Source organism: Oikopleura dioica, chromosome 1 (genome assembly GCF_907165135.1).
Source record: "Oikopleura dioica chromosome 1, OKI2018_I68_1.0, whole genome shotgun sequence".
NCBI lineage: Eukaryota > Metazoa > Chordata > Appendicularia > Copelata > Oikopleuridae > Oikopleura > Oikopleura dioica.
In genome coordinates this window covers 8,527,086-8,540,450 of record NC_137291.1, presented here as the reverse complement: position 1 = coordinate 8,540,450, position 13,365 = coordinate 8,527,086, and the positions used below count along the sequence as shown (strand labels likewise).

The following is a 13,365-nucleotide window of genomic DNA, read 5'->3' as shown; positions in this document are numbered from 1 at the left end:
TTGTACACAGTTTCAAAGATGCCTCAGTTTTCGAAAGCATACCTGTAAATAACGATCAATTCCAAAGCGAACGTACCAATTCGGCGAGTCGAGTAGGGGAATGCTTATCATGGCGGTAACAGGTGGACTTGGATTGATCTCGTGGGGCTTCGATAGGTCTGGTTCCCAACACTGCAAGAAAAAAAATACATCGAAATAAAGCGACTGTGATTTAACAACCTTTATTTCGTGTTCACAGGATTTCGAAAAGATGAAATCCCCGTACCATCGAACGCAATCAATATAATTAGAATGAATGTCACGTGTGACATAGATAGGCGGCAAAGTTGTTGTTGGAAAAGGACTTTTAGAATACTGAAGTTGGAAGGCATCGGCAGCCTGTATTGCTAGTTTCGCCACTTTGGAGTCGAAGTTCCAGATCATAATCATGTGGTCCATCCCACATGATGCCAGAAGAGTTCCACTCTGGTTAAAGTCGCAGCTCAATACCTAAAAATCAACGTTTTCCCGTCTCTTTTTATTCAAAATTACTTCGTCTCGATGGCCATGAAGTCCGCCACAGATAAACACTTGAACTTCAGAGTGAACATTCCATATCCGTATCGTTAGATCTTTTGATGCAGACGCGAGAAGTCGTCGATGCTTTGGATGAAATTGAACTTCGTTTATAGCAGCTCCATGACCGATAAGATGTCTACAGATCTTAAACAAGGGATCATTTAGGGATCTCTTAAGCCGATGACTCACAATTCTCTTGGTTATATTTAAAACTCTAATGCATCCGTGAAATCCGGCAAAGGCAAGGATTGGATCTCCCTCGTAAATTCCCCAGGCAGTTGTGTAAAAATTCTCAGTTTTATCGGGATCTTCGAATACCTACAAATTTGTTTGTTTTCGATTTTCGTTGCGATGCTTACATGGATAGGAGTTGTCTTGTCTTTCTTGCACTCATAAATTCTCAGCCCATTCTTTGCTACAGTTGCAAAAATCTGATTTTGATTAGGATGAACAAACGGGTCGAATGTGACAGAAAAGATATGATCGTTGTGGTCTTCTTTTAAGGAGCTGTTGAACAGGAATCTGAATGAAAATTTGATGATTCTTGATGAAGGTATTGTAGAAGACTCATTTTTATCATGTAGGGGTGAATCAAACAGAGAAAGATTATCTGCAGTTTAAAAGGCCGGTATACCTGTCTGAGCTCTTTCCATATTTGGCCACTCTGCCAATTTTCGGGGCTGCTTTCTTCTTTGTCATCCGTTTTTTTCTCCCCCTTTGGCCTGACTTGATGCTCACATCCGAATCACTCTCGTCTGTTTTCATGCTCTTTCGCAGTTCACACGATTCCAGCTAAAAGCTATACTTTGAATGAATTTGAAGACATTTTGAAGACATTGATTGGTAATAAGTTATGTTTTGCATGTGGAATTGAAATTAATACTAGAAAAATTATTATCGTGTGAAATTCGTCTAGACTCTAGTAACAATCACTCGGCAGTAAGCGAAAGAAACAGGGAAAGAGCAACTGTCGCTACTCCAGCGGTGATGATAGCATTAGCTGCGAGTCCGCAAGTCATTATTCCGCCGGCGACGACCAACTTTGAGATAAAACTTTTCAAAAGGGAAATGAGAAGAACAGTTGAAATCACAGGAACAGCGGACTGATTAAGGTCTAAAAACCATGTTAAAATGGTAAAAAATCGTTAGAGCATTACCAGTTCGAGTCCAGAGCCAAACAAGTGTAACAGTAGCTGCTAGTTGAACAAGCTCAACATTGTAGCCAACTGCCATTTCGACAAACTCCCATGAAAACTCGTGTTTTCTCGCGCCAGACCAATAAACCAAGAGTGTCGATAGAAGAGCGTCAGTCAAACCCCAGCCGACAAGGACTGATAAGATCTAAGAACCAATCAAAACGAAGTCATTTAATCAGCGGAGTACCTTGATTTCAGGACGGCCGCCAGTTCGAGCAAGTGCATAGTATATTCCAACAATGTCAATGATGCTAACAAGGGGTTGGACAACATCTCTGGCTGTTCCATCAAGGCCGATTATTGGCACTATCGTTCCCAGTAAAAACATCCGAAGCATCACTGTCATCATATACATTGACGCGACAGAGAGGCATTTCTTGAAGTTATTGTTTCACAAAAATGTTAGTCCAGTCTTTTTCTTACCCTGTAAGGCTGGTATTCGGAAAGAACCGAGTTCTTGTAAATTAGGGCGTATGGACCGTAGGTAAGGGCGCAACAGTTGATAAAATAGAAAAATGTCATAATCAACGATTTCTGAATGTGATTTTGATGAGTTTTGAAGCTATGTCAGATGCGTTTCCGTTTTATTTCAAGTTAAAACTAAAGAAAGAACAGATAAAGGGCTGACGAGACTGACTGGTAAACTGGTTGAGTCGCTAAAGACGGGATACAGTGTGAGAATACACTATAATTTGAAATTCTGCATGATAGGCGAACGCTTCTCTGTCAGATGTGGTTCGGAGACATAATTTCTTATTGCTTGATTATTGGCAAAGAGGCGACTAACGATACAGGCTTTCCTGTACGATTGATTGAGGATTCATGAGATTTATTGACGGTTAATTAGCCTAAAAGAAGGTTGGGCAGAAAGGGAAAATTCTAGGATGGGCGCGCATTAGGGAACCTAACTGGTCGGTCCATGCTTGGCAAGTCTGTTTGTTATGTTTGTTTCAAGTGCACAGGTGAAATAGTCGAACTAAGCAGGGAACCGGGACAAATGGATGAGCATCTCTGACATGAACCGGATAGCTCAAAGGAGAGTTAGAGTTTTGATTCGAGTTGATTTTTTAGTAAAGTGAACAGTCCGGATCAAGCGACGAAAGTAGCAGCAGGAGTTCGCTAACTGTCAGAAACCGCACCCACGTAGCCAGTTGCGCTCCGTTTCCGGCAGTGGAAAGCCGGAGCGGCTTGGTGCACCGGGATCGCAAGTGCACAGGTCACCAGCAGCCGCCCACGCGACTCGTCTTTCAAGGGTTCAATGCTTGCAAATCTTAGAAGAAAACTGAATTTTGAAAATTCAATTTTCTAGTATTTTTTGAACCCGTGGCAATAGTCATCCAAATCAAAGTCGTCGTCATCGGATATATATTCTTGCGCTGCGAAATCCACCGGATAACGCAATAAGCCTAGGAATCAATCGTCATTTCAGCTTTTTTCTTATGCATGTTTTTACCTCCAATACCACCGAATCCTTTGACAAATTGAGCTCCTTCCTGTGACCTATCCGTGACAATCTCGAGCTGAGTTCCGTACTGCTTGTAATTCGGCTGATTTGTTTCGTCCGTATCCACCAACCAGTCGATGAAGGGCTCGACGGACACTGTTTCAAGCTCCTGTCCGGTGCTCTTGTCGACAAAGTGCTTTCGATCGCGTTCTTCGGTTTGATTCAGGTATTTTACTTCGTTCGCTTTAAAATAAATTTTAGAAGAGATCCCTCAAAAAGACGAAATCTTACATTCGCTGACTGGATTTCGGAAGACATATCGCTTGATGTCTAAGTTCTCCCAAATGATAAGAGTCTCGACTGCACCTTGTTCAAGAGCAGATACAGTGTCACCGATCGCGAAGCAGTACTTGCCAGTATCTCGGCTGATTTCGTCAAAGTATTGACCTGAATAGAAATTGATGAATTCAAGGAATAGTGATAGATGGTACTAACAGATAAGCTTCTTTTCTTGGACGAATTTGACGTTTGAAAGATCATCCTGGACGAGTTCGATTGCTTGGTTGAATCCATTTTCACCACCGTAGGAAACATCAACGGTTCGGATGACCTTGGCGGCCAATCGCTGATCGAACATGTCTTTTGAGTGGTTTTATGTTGCTTCTTTAGTCGGCAAATGAGGAGTAAAAAATATGAAAACCTTCCTGAGCCGTTCAGTTCAGTCTTGAAATCAGCAGAACCAGCGAGAATCAGACCGACGCAGGAAACCTTATCGTCCTTGATAAAGCACTTGACTGCAGTTTCGGCGACTTTTCGGACGAAGTTGTGTCTCTTCTCCATTCGCAATCGGGCGAAACGAAGGGCGGACTGACCACCTCGGCCGTGCTTTTTCGGCAGATCAACATCGAACTACAAGTTTTTTTCAAAAAACTCGGTTGATTATTCATCTTTACCTTTTGAATAATATCACGAGTGTTGCCAGTAAGAGTGGCGAAGAGAGCACCGTTACCGTCCATAACAATGAATCCGAAACGGTTATCGTCGGTGAGCAAATCTGAGAGAGCTTCAGTGTGGAACTTGTTGTCGCACAAGTAGAGAGAGGTGTTGATTGGCTTGAAAGGCTCGAAATCGATTGTGACCTTCTTTTCTTTTCCTTCGTCGGTCATGATGGTACCGCAGTAAACGACCAGGCCATTTGTTGGAACTAAAAGAAAACTAGAAAATGTACAGTGGAAATGCAAGTTTACCCTTGTTGTAGAGCTTCAATCGCTGCTGAGTAGCAGTAATAGCCGAGAGGACGGAAAGTCGATTGACTCGCGATTTGATGTTCGACGCCGTTCCATATTCGTCGGCCAACATCTACCGAAAAGAATGAGAGGATGATATTTTACGAACAAACAAGGTTTGGATAAACATCTCGGGAGACTCCCGCGAATAATGGCGATACGGGCCCTATTTTTGATATTTCGCGAAATTTTTTAAGAGGCTATAAAAGAACTCGACGAGAATCGGAAAAATTTTAGAAGTACTGATTAGGTTTCTTTCATTTACAAAATAATTATTCTCTTCTTGATAAGCCAGGTATTTTTTAGAGATTATCCTTTTACCTTTTGCTGTTTGGCGACCTGTTCCTTGGGAGGGATGATGAGAGAAATCATGGATGTTCCATTACCACGGGCTTTTTCCAAGTTTCGGATCAGTCGTTTGATCTTGAAGACTTGAACATTTTGATCTAGATCTGGGTCAGCCATTCTGAAACAACAAAGTTGAAATTTGAATCAATGAGTCCAATTTCCGGACACAAATGAATATCGATTCAAATTTTGGGACCATAAATTAGCTGTCTGTCAAAAATTTAGAGTAATTTTCGGTGTAACGGCTCCATTTCTGACTACAAAGAGAAGTGCCCCAATTCCAGAACTGAAAATCTCTGGTGAAAAGTCGGATAAAGGTTTGTTCCTGGGTGAGTTTAGCCCTGGTGCGCAGCGTTTCTATTGGCCAATTGCGATTCAGCGAGCTCCCCGCGTTTTTTTCGCGGCTCCGCCCCGCCCGCTCCACCGCGCTACCCAGATCGGATCGGCCCACTTCTCTAATTGATCGTCTCATATTGAGATTCCAAATCTCCATCAATTTCAAATTTTTAAACAAAAGAGAGGCCTGAAAGGCTCATCTGAATGTTTAGCTTTGTTGCGAGCTACCTCTGGGAGTGAAAGAAGTCATCGTCAAAGAAGATGCAACCCTTGAAGAAGAGACTACGATCGTCGGAGAATCCTCGTTCCTCCTCGCCAAATGATAGTACTGGATCAAATGAGACTGGGTACACAAGCTCTTCTCCTCCTCAGTTTCCGGTATGAAACTTTTTTGACAGATAAATTCATTCGAAAACTATATGAGATCTTATTTGTTATTTAAATTCTTCAGGAGAAATCATCAAACGAAGGTGACCAAACTGTTTTTTCTGATGAAGATCACGGCCATCAGGATTCTGGAGAGGAAGAATTCTCCGATACATCCGACGAGTTTTCGGAAGAAGACGATGGCAACGATGAAGAATACGTTCCCGAGGAGCCAGACATAAAAGAAGAGCCTTTGGACTTTTGGGGATATGAACAAGCAAATGAGCAAGAAGCTCAGCCTGGACCAGCTGAGCCGGAAGGAGAGGAAGAAGAGACAGAGCTTGATGATGGAGAACGAGGGAAGCTCATTAGGCAAAGATTGAAAGAAATAAGAATGCAGCATCAAAAGGCTCAAGAAGAGAGGAAAACAGACGAACCCGCTGATACTGAAGATCTCAATTACTATCTTAAGCAGCTAAGAGAACATAAAATGTAAATTGATAGATTTGATTTAGAATCTGTTCTAAAAATTTTTCAGGGAAGAAGAACGAAGCAAAAAACGAAGGCTGGACTCATCCGATGAAGAGGAGTACTTCGAAAAGATCGAAAAAAGACGAGTTCCCGGAGAAGGTCGAAAGAAAAAAGAAGCAAAGCCGAAGAAAATGAGAGCAACGAAGAACATGCTGCCAGAGTACGAGGAAAACGAAGTCATCGATTTGACAAGACTCGACATGGACTTCTGCAACCCCGTAAGTATTCGATTGCAAAACAGTTTTGAATTGAATTTCAGGCCGTCAAAAACGAAGCTGAAGAACAAGAGGTTCAAGTCAAACAAGAGCTTCCAGGACCGCGGGACCGAGTTACTGGCCAAGAAACCCTCCTTCACTCGAAGCAGGTGACGGAGGTAAATTTGGAGAGAATTCTCAACTCAACCGGGGCCAAACGAGTTCGTTGGGGAGCACTTGACGATATCGTTTTGGGTTTCTATGCGGAAGCCAAAGTCGGCAGCCTTAAACGGAAAGAAGGTTTGGAAAAAAGAAACAGAAACTTTGAATAATTTTGAATTTTAGATGTTCGGAGCCTTGCGGAGACGAGGATCACTTTTGTATTAACATTCAAGCTGAAATACGATGTTCGAAAACGAAGATCGATGATCTTCCGATTGGGCTGGTGCTACGACGAATCTGGCAATGTCTTCCGATGCAACCACTTTCTTCAACGCTTCAACAGTTGGCTCGCCGATCAATCCGACAAAGGTAAATCGTATGAAAGAATTTTTCTTAAAAAATTCTTCTAGGCGCGCGGGCTTGGCTAACTGCTGATTCCACCGCCTCCAAGAAAGAAGCAGTGACTTGCCCTTACGTCCTCGAAGCCGGAAAGGAAACGCACGCGTTCCTGAACAAAGTGCTGATCAGTAACGACGAAGGCGATTTCAAAACTGGGCTTGTTCTTGCTTCGAGATTGGTTTTGAGAATCACTGACTTGGAGAAACATTCCGTGGTGCAATCGATGGATAAGCTTCAGCAGCACATTTCGACGAGATTCAACTTCGCGATCAATGCAGATGATGATCTGAGGAAGGCTTTCGTCAGAGATAAGGTTATTTTTGTTTTGCTTGTTGGATCTTGTCTAAATTTCATTTAGAAAGTGCTAGCGTATCTGCTCTTACGATGTAAGGGTCACTCGATGCACTGCCGAACGGACTGCGGAATTCGGCCAGAACTACTCGAATTCGACGACCAGCAAAAGATCATCAAGGAGGATCGTCAATGCCCCAACTGCCAGAGCTGTTTGATCACTAATCCGGTAAGAAAACGCACTTCCCCTGTATATTTACTTGGTTATTTTTGCAGTCGCATATCAAGTGCAAATTTCACCTCAAATTGGAAATGACGGCAGACGAACTCAACACTTGGAAAGTGATCTATCCAGTGCGAAACACGCTCTATCACGGAGAACAGTGCCCAGCGAACGACTATTTCAAAAAGTTGCTTGAGCCGCTTCTTCGCAAGAAACCGAAGTTTCCGAAAAATCCAATCGACGCGCTGAACAACGAGACATAAGGTAAAACTTAGATCGCCTAAATCAGCTCATATAAGTGAAATTCTAGCGAGATCGAAACTCCGCCCAATGCTTCCTGACTACTCCAAGCAAGTTCCTACAGTAACTCATTTTTAGCATCACCTCTGCCTCTCCATTTCCCCCTGTCGAAATAAAAGTGCCTGTACAAAAAAGATACTGTTATCTTTTTGTAAATTACAATTTTAAAACTGCCCAAATCGTACCATTGATCTTTTCACTTTTCACTCGTTCTTGAAGAATCCCAAAAAGTTCACTTTTCCACTGGCGCGCTACTTTTTATTGAAAATACGAAGTTTTTGTAAATAAAAATAAACTGAAAAATGCCCAAGTCTGAGTCGATTTTATTAGCGAAGCTTGGTAGTAAAATTTCTCATTTCGGAGCTCCAGTTGAGTCATTCTGACTCAAGAGCGCGGCGCTCATTGGCCAGAAGGAAAAGAGAAAATCATCAGATGAGAGAATTGCTCGTCCCGATGGAATCTTCCTTTTCCCTTCTAAGAGATCTTCTGCCTTATTTTCGCTTCGTTACTTTTTTGATTATTCTTCATTAAAAAAAATTGATTTTTGAATTTTCAGAAACCGGACATGCGTTACGTCGCTGCTTACCTTTTGGCTCAACTCGGAGGAAACGATGCCCCCGATGCTGCTGCCATCAAGAACATCCTTTCCAGGTGAGAAAACTAATCCTTCAATGACTTCGTTCAACCTTCTTTAGCGTTGGTATCGATGCTGACGAAGAGAAGCTCGGGTTGGTGATCTCTCAGCTCTCCGGCAAGGACATCAACGAAGTCATCGCTGAGGGCAAAGAAAAGCTCGCCTCCGTCCCAACCGGCGCCGCCGCTGGTGGAGCTGCCGCCGCTGCCGGTGGTGCCGCCGCCGCCGAGGAGACCAAGGAAGAAGCCAAGGCTGAATCTTCCGAGGACTCTGGTGATGACGATATGGGCTTCGGTCTTTTCGACTAAAAACTTTAAAAACCTTTGTTTCTCCAATTCTCTGTTTTTGAAATTTGCTTTTCGAGAACATGATTTGTCGAGGAATGAAAAAAATCATCGTTGTTGTCTTCTTTGCAGGTTTATTTAGCAGGTTTTGAATTATCAAATAAACCCAGAATGAAATCGGAAAAGGTGAAAAGATGAAATCTGACGCGCTAAAAGCCGAAAAAATCACTCGTGTCCGTTTCCACCGTTCCAAGGCTGGCGAAAATCGCGTTATGTCAACTTATGCAGCGCAAATCCTTCTTTTGAAAATATTCTCGGCGTTGCTTCAGCAGACAGCGTACGTTCCTGACGAGTTTTATCAATCGACCGATGTCGTCCACAATTTTATATTGAACGAAACTTCTCTCACATGGGAATGGAAATCACCGCCGATTCGATCTCCAATCTGGCTAATGCCGATTCTAATGCTGGGAAAGCTGCTGCATTCGATTGGGTTTTATCGTTTTGTCAATCTTCATACAATCATGCGACTTTACGTCGCTCTGGCATCTGGAATTTCGGAAATTTCATTTCTCAAATTCATCGATAGAAGCTTCAATTCTTCCGCGATCACGGAAGGGGCCTTTTTGCTCATGACTCTATCGTTCCACCAGCTATATGCATCCAGCAGGCCTATTTCTAATTCCATGGAATTAGCTCTTTCCACCTTCACCCTCTCCTATTTCTCAGAGGACCATCTCAAATCATCTTCAACAAGTTATCTTTACCCAGCAGCTCTGAGCATCATTATGCGTCCGACAAGCGCTACTTTCTACATTCCTCTATTTCTCCTTCATCTTTTTCATACTGAAGATCGCGTGGGACTCCTTTCTAAAAGCGTGAAAATGACAGTTTTCATCTTCGCTCTCTGCATCGGAATCGACTCACTTTGGTTTGGCGAGTATACGATTACCCCCTTCAACTTTTTAAAAGTAAATGTGTTCGATAATATCGCAGTTTTTTACGGAAGAAATGGCTTTTTCGGATGGTATCTTGTTCAAGGACTGCCCATCAGCTGTGGCTTTTCCTGTGTCTTCGCCGCTGTTCGATTGTTTTCCTCTGAGAGATTATCGAAGCTGGAAAAGGGACTTTTGATGACATTGATTTTTAACTGGTTCATCTTGGAGATCGGATCCGAGCACAAGGAATTCCGCTTCATCATGTCCGCCTTGCCTCTTCTGACTCTGTTTGGGGCGAAACCCGCTGCTCGTGTTTTTCAAAATGAATGGTTGAAGAAAATCTACGTTGGGCTGAATTTGATTATTGGAATATATTTATCAATTGTTCACCAACGAGGGCCAGGAGATCTAGCGCGCTATCTTTAGGTGTAATGGTAGAAAAATGGACCACATGATCGCCTTTTTAAAACTTCAATTATGATGCAGATTTAGAATCGCTAGGTCGTGGCGATCATTTTGATACCAAGATCATCGGAATCGGACTAAATTTTCGACCGAAAATGAGCATCGGAAGTCCCAAAATGAGCGCTAGAAATTTTCGAGCGCCCGGAAAGGGATGAATACTCCATCCAGTCATTTAACACATAGTCTCACTTTGTAGAGCAGGTTTTATTCTCCCAGAATCACTTCACAGAAATTGTGAACAGGGACTCTAGTAAGGACCAGCGCCGAAAGAGGCCCCCCAAAAACGTGCAAAATCAAGGCGAAATCGTTAGTGCGACTTCTCAGAAACCAAATTTGGCATTGATTTTCCCCCATTTTTTCGGCTTCTTTCGGCGCTCGTCCGTACTAGAGTCCCTGTTCACAACTTCTGTGAAGTGATTCTGGGAGAATAAAACCTGCTCTACAAAGTGAGACTATGAGTTAAATGACTGGATGGAGTATTCATCCCTTTCCGGGCGCTCGAAAATTTCTAGCGCTCATTTTGGGACTTCAGATGGTCATTCTCGGTCGAAAATCTAGTCCGATTCCGATGATCTTGGTATCAAAATGATCGCCACGACCTAGCGATTCTAAATCTGCATCATAATTGAAGCTTTAAAAAGGCGATCATGTGGTTCATTTTTCTACCATTACACCTAGCTATCTTAGGGTTGAATTATGCTTCAATGAAGGCGATAGTATTCGATTTTACGGCCCGTGCCATGTTATGCCCGGAGAGTACAGTCGATTTTGCTTGAAAGGACATCATCTCGGTTCGTCTAACGCTTCAGCTAGAGTTTTACATTTTCTACTTCAGAACTTTTTCAACTTCAATGTCCACCTCCGGTCTCGCAAGGCCGCAAAAACGAACCCTTCAAAACGGACGTGGATAAGTTTCACGAAGACCCAGAAGACTTTGTCTACAAAGATTTATCCCAAAAATCATACGATTATCTCGCCTTTTTTGACAAGCATGAATCAAAGCTTCGAAGTACTCTTCAAGAGCTTCGATACTTTCACGTAGAGAGCTTTTTTCATAGCCCGACTCCGCTAGATGATGCTTCCAGGAGTATTGTTTTGTACAAAATTAGAAAATGAATATTACTGTACATATTTCACTTGAGTAAGCTTAAGCTTATCTGAATACGTGTGCTTCAGAATGTCTGGGATGAAGCGAAAAAGAATGGTCGAAAATGACGAAAACGAGGATCCTGGGTTTCTTTTTGCTGTCTTCGTGTCGGGTCACAAGGTAAAAACATCAAAAATAGTCAGCCGTTTGTTCAACAGTCCATGTCTTCAGGTGATCCTCGAAAACGAAGATGACTTTCAAGCAAGTTCCCGAACGTACAAAAGCAAGAATGGGGACTTTATCGCCTACGACCAGTTGTTTCCCGGAAGAAAAATCTTGGTAGGGTCAATTTTTGAAAAACTATCCTAATGATTTTTTCAGAAATGGAAGAAAGGGCCAAGAAAATTCTTCCCGGCCACAGTTGAAAAACAGCCTTTGACTGAACCAGGGTACAAGAAAGTGAAGAGTTTGAAGGATCAAAGTCTCGAAGTTTTGACATCCAACGAAGCCGCCAACAAAATTCAAAAGAATAAGAGAAGCATCGAAGATATCACGAGGGTTCTTCGACAGAAAGCTCAAGAGAAAAAGGTTACGGAGAAAGAGATTATTTCAAAGAAATTGGCTGAACCAGCACCAGTCCAAAAAGTCCGTGTTCCCGAAGAAAAAAAGAATGAAGCGAAGAAAGATTCAACAGGAACCAAAGAATGGCTTCAGATGGTCTTCAACGCTATTGAAGCACGGCTTCAAGGTCACAAAAAGAAAAAGGTTGGCAGCGACGGCTATGAATTTTAACTTATATTATCCTAGCAAACGAAAGCGCACAGACAAGAGTGTGAAGCAGTTAAAAAGCAAATCAGAAACATCAAGAAGATGCACTCGATGGGCATTGTGGCACCTCTCGTGGTTCGTCAAGAAGCCACGCATCTTCTCCTGGAAGTTTATCCAAAAGAAATCCGCCAAATCGAGGGCTTTTTCATCGATACCTCGCCCGACTTCAGCGCCGAGCAATTAGCATTCATGACCAAAGAGCTAGCCAAAAGATCGCCTTCGAAGACGGTCTCATCAAATTCGCCCAAGAACGACGAATTAAAAAAGAACAACAAAAATTGAATTCCGATTGACCGAAAGACCCCAGGACTCCCATTACTGCCATTAAAAACTACTGCCACTTGCTGCGACAGATCAGCCTTCATCCATACTGTTTCGGTAGTTCATTTTATTAATTGATAATCATTTTTGCGGGACATCCTGACATCCTTGACAAGGACTGACAGTCAGTTGATGCCTCATTTTAATAAATATATAAATATAATAAAAATTTTAATCTGGCAACTCATCAGAAAATGGCAGAAAATGTTGTAATCGATGCCTTGCCTTATTTCGATCGAGGATACGACGATCCGGGAGTCAGGGAAGCAGCAATGGAGCTGATTGAAAGGGAGATGCACAAGTTTCCACCAACCAAAAACTACCTTGAGCATTTGCCAGCTCCAGGTACCCATCGTTCATTCTAGTTCAAAAGGCATCAACACAATAATAGATCACGACAAGTTTTTAACCCCGCTGATGAAGGCAGAACTCGCAAGAATAACGTCGAAGAAGCCAATGGAACTGATGCAGACTGAACGATACACTCTCCCTGCGCCTACTCCTGGGTTGCGACACGACCCAGAAGCCTGGAATAAAGCAGGTACTGACTCTTCCTCCTCGTGCCAGCGCATAAAATTGTTCAGTCGAAAACTCAAAGGCTCAGCTGCAGCACCAGTTGGTTCGTATTGAAAACTTGGAATTAATGGCTGATTACGGCGCCCAAGCCTGGTTGAAATACAACGAAACTCTCAACCAAATGGTCTCCGATGCACAGAAGTAAACAATTTCTCCGTCCTTATTTGATTCATTCCCCTTTCTCTAGTAAACTTCAACAGATCAGAAAAGACATCCAAGAAGTGAACTGGCAGCGAAAAGACACTCAGCAACGCGCTGGCCAGACACTTTCGCGTCTTGAAAACGAATGGGCCACGCTTGTCCACAAAAACTACGAGATCGAAGAAGTACTCATCAAGCTAGAAAACGAAAAGAACAACATGAAAGCTGGACGAAGCGTCAAGAAGCAATTCGGCTTCTAACTTGATTTTCTTCACCTTTAGAATAAATTCTACTGCCCTTGAGAACCATAAGATACATCTAGAACCAATGATGTGGTATTTTTTAAAACCGTCTGGTAGTCGCAAAGTGTCACCTTTTTTCAAGCAGCAGTCTCGTGTTCAGTTTTGATGACAGCGTTCACAAGGTGTTAGAGCAACCCAGGGTCTACGACTGAGGG

General features: G+C 42.7%; 7 protein-coding genes across 8 annotated transcripts in view; 5 read left to right on the top strand and 2 right to left on the bottom strand.

The window, feature by feature from the left end:
- The window catches only part of LOC145712368 (eukaryotic peptide chain release factor subunit 1-like), a 53,411-nt gene that overhangs the window by 869 nt on the left and 39,177 nt on the right, over nt 1–13,365 (bottom strand). Inside the window, exons 2-10 of one of the 2 annotated variants that reach the window (XM_081790060.1) lie at nt 4,806–4,950; nt 4,446–4,557; nt 4,152–4,402; nt 3,905–4,107; nt 3,694–3,839; nt 3,490–3,645; nt 3,208–3,441; nt 3,083–3,160; nt 2,322–2,999 (exon numbers count right to left, since the gene is read on the bottom strand). In XM_081790060.1, coding sequence (XP_081646186.1) covers nt 2,998–2,999; nt 3,083–3,160; nt 3,208–3,441; nt 3,490–3,645; nt 3,694–3,839; nt 3,905–4,107; nt 4,152–4,402; nt 4,446–4,557; nt 4,806–4,949 — 1,326 coding nt within the window. In that variant the 5' untranslated portion in view covers nt 4,950 and the 3' untranslated portion in view covers nt 2,322–2,997. Of the gene's footprint in view, nt 1–42; nt 172–219; nt 490–531; nt 703–747; nt 877–917; nt 1,081–1,192; nt 1,351–2,321; nt 3,000–3,082; nt 3,161–3,207; nt 3,442–3,489; nt 3,646–3,693; nt 3,840–3,904; nt 4,108–4,151; nt 4,403–4,445; nt 4,558–4,805; nt 4,951–13,365 lie in introns of those variants that run through there. The other variant, XM_081790058.1, reaches the window with a different exon arrangement.
- LOC145711952 (BOS complex subunit TMEM147-like) lies at nt 1,488–2,276 on the bottom strand. The gene is made up of 4 exons (XM_081789640.1): nt 2,178–2,276; nt 1,942–2,130; nt 1,716–1,899; nt 1,488–1,672 (listed from the first exon to the last, which is right to left on the bottom strand). The coding sequence occupies exons 1-4, from the start codon at nt 2,274–2,276 to the stop codon at nt 1,488–1,490; spliced, it is 657 nt and encodes a 218-aa protein (XP_081645766.1).
- On the top strand, nt 5,009–7,935 carry LOC145712367 (uncharacterized). Its single transcript, XM_081790057.1, has 10 exons — nt 5,009–5,149; nt 5,381–5,546; nt 5,620–6,026; nt 6,073–6,283; nt 6,325–6,559; nt 6,605–6,790; nt 6,832–7,133; nt 7,179–7,340; nt 7,388–7,598; nt 7,645–7,935. Exons 2-9 carry the CDS (start codon nt 5,430–5,432, stop codon nt 7,595–7,597), a joined length of 1,830 nt encoding a protein of 609 aa, XP_081646183.1. The 5' UTR covers nt 5,009–5,149; nt 5,381–5,429; the 3' UTR covers nt 7,598; nt 7,645–7,935.
- Nucleotides 8,180–8,577, top strand: LOC145712386 (uncharacterized). The gene is made up of 2 exons (XM_081790085.1): nt 8,180–8,285; nt 8,330–8,577. The coding sequence occupies exons 1-2, from the start codon at nt 8,200–8,202 to the stop codon at nt 8,574–8,576; spliced, it is 333 nt and encodes a 110-aa protein (XP_081646211.1). The 5' UTR covers nt 8,180–8,199; the 3' UTR covers nt 8,577.
- LOC145712375 (GPI mannosyltransferase 3-like) lies at nt 8,701–10,039 on the top strand. The gene has a single exon (XM_081790072.1). It carries the CDS (start codon nt 8,747–8,749, stop codon nt 9,914–9,916), a length of 1,170 nt encoding a protein of 389 aa, XP_081646198.1. The 5' UTR covers nt 8,701–8,746; the 3' UTR covers nt 9,917–10,039.
- On the top strand, nt 11,135–12,319 carry LOC145712379 (uncharacterized). The gene is made up of 4 exons (XM_081790077.1): nt 11,135–11,222; nt 11,274–11,381; nt 11,424–11,807; nt 11,850–12,319. The coding sequence occupies exons 1-4, from the start codon at nt 11,142–11,144 to the stop codon at nt 12,150–12,152; spliced, it is 876 nt and encodes a 291-aa protein (XP_081646203.1). The 5' UTR covers nt 11,135–11,141; the 3' UTR covers nt 12,153–12,319.
- On the top strand, nt 12,357–13,213 carry LOC145712383 (pre-mRNA-splicing factor SPF27-like). The gene is made up of 4 exons (XM_081790081.1): nt 12,357–12,536; nt 12,583–12,732; nt 12,776–12,908; nt 12,955–13,213. The coding sequence occupies exons 1-4, from the start codon at nt 12,386–12,388 to the stop codon at nt 13,166–13,168; spliced, it is 648 nt and encodes a 215-aa protein (XP_081646207.1). The 5' UTR covers nt 12,357–12,385; the 3' UTR covers nt 13,169–13,213.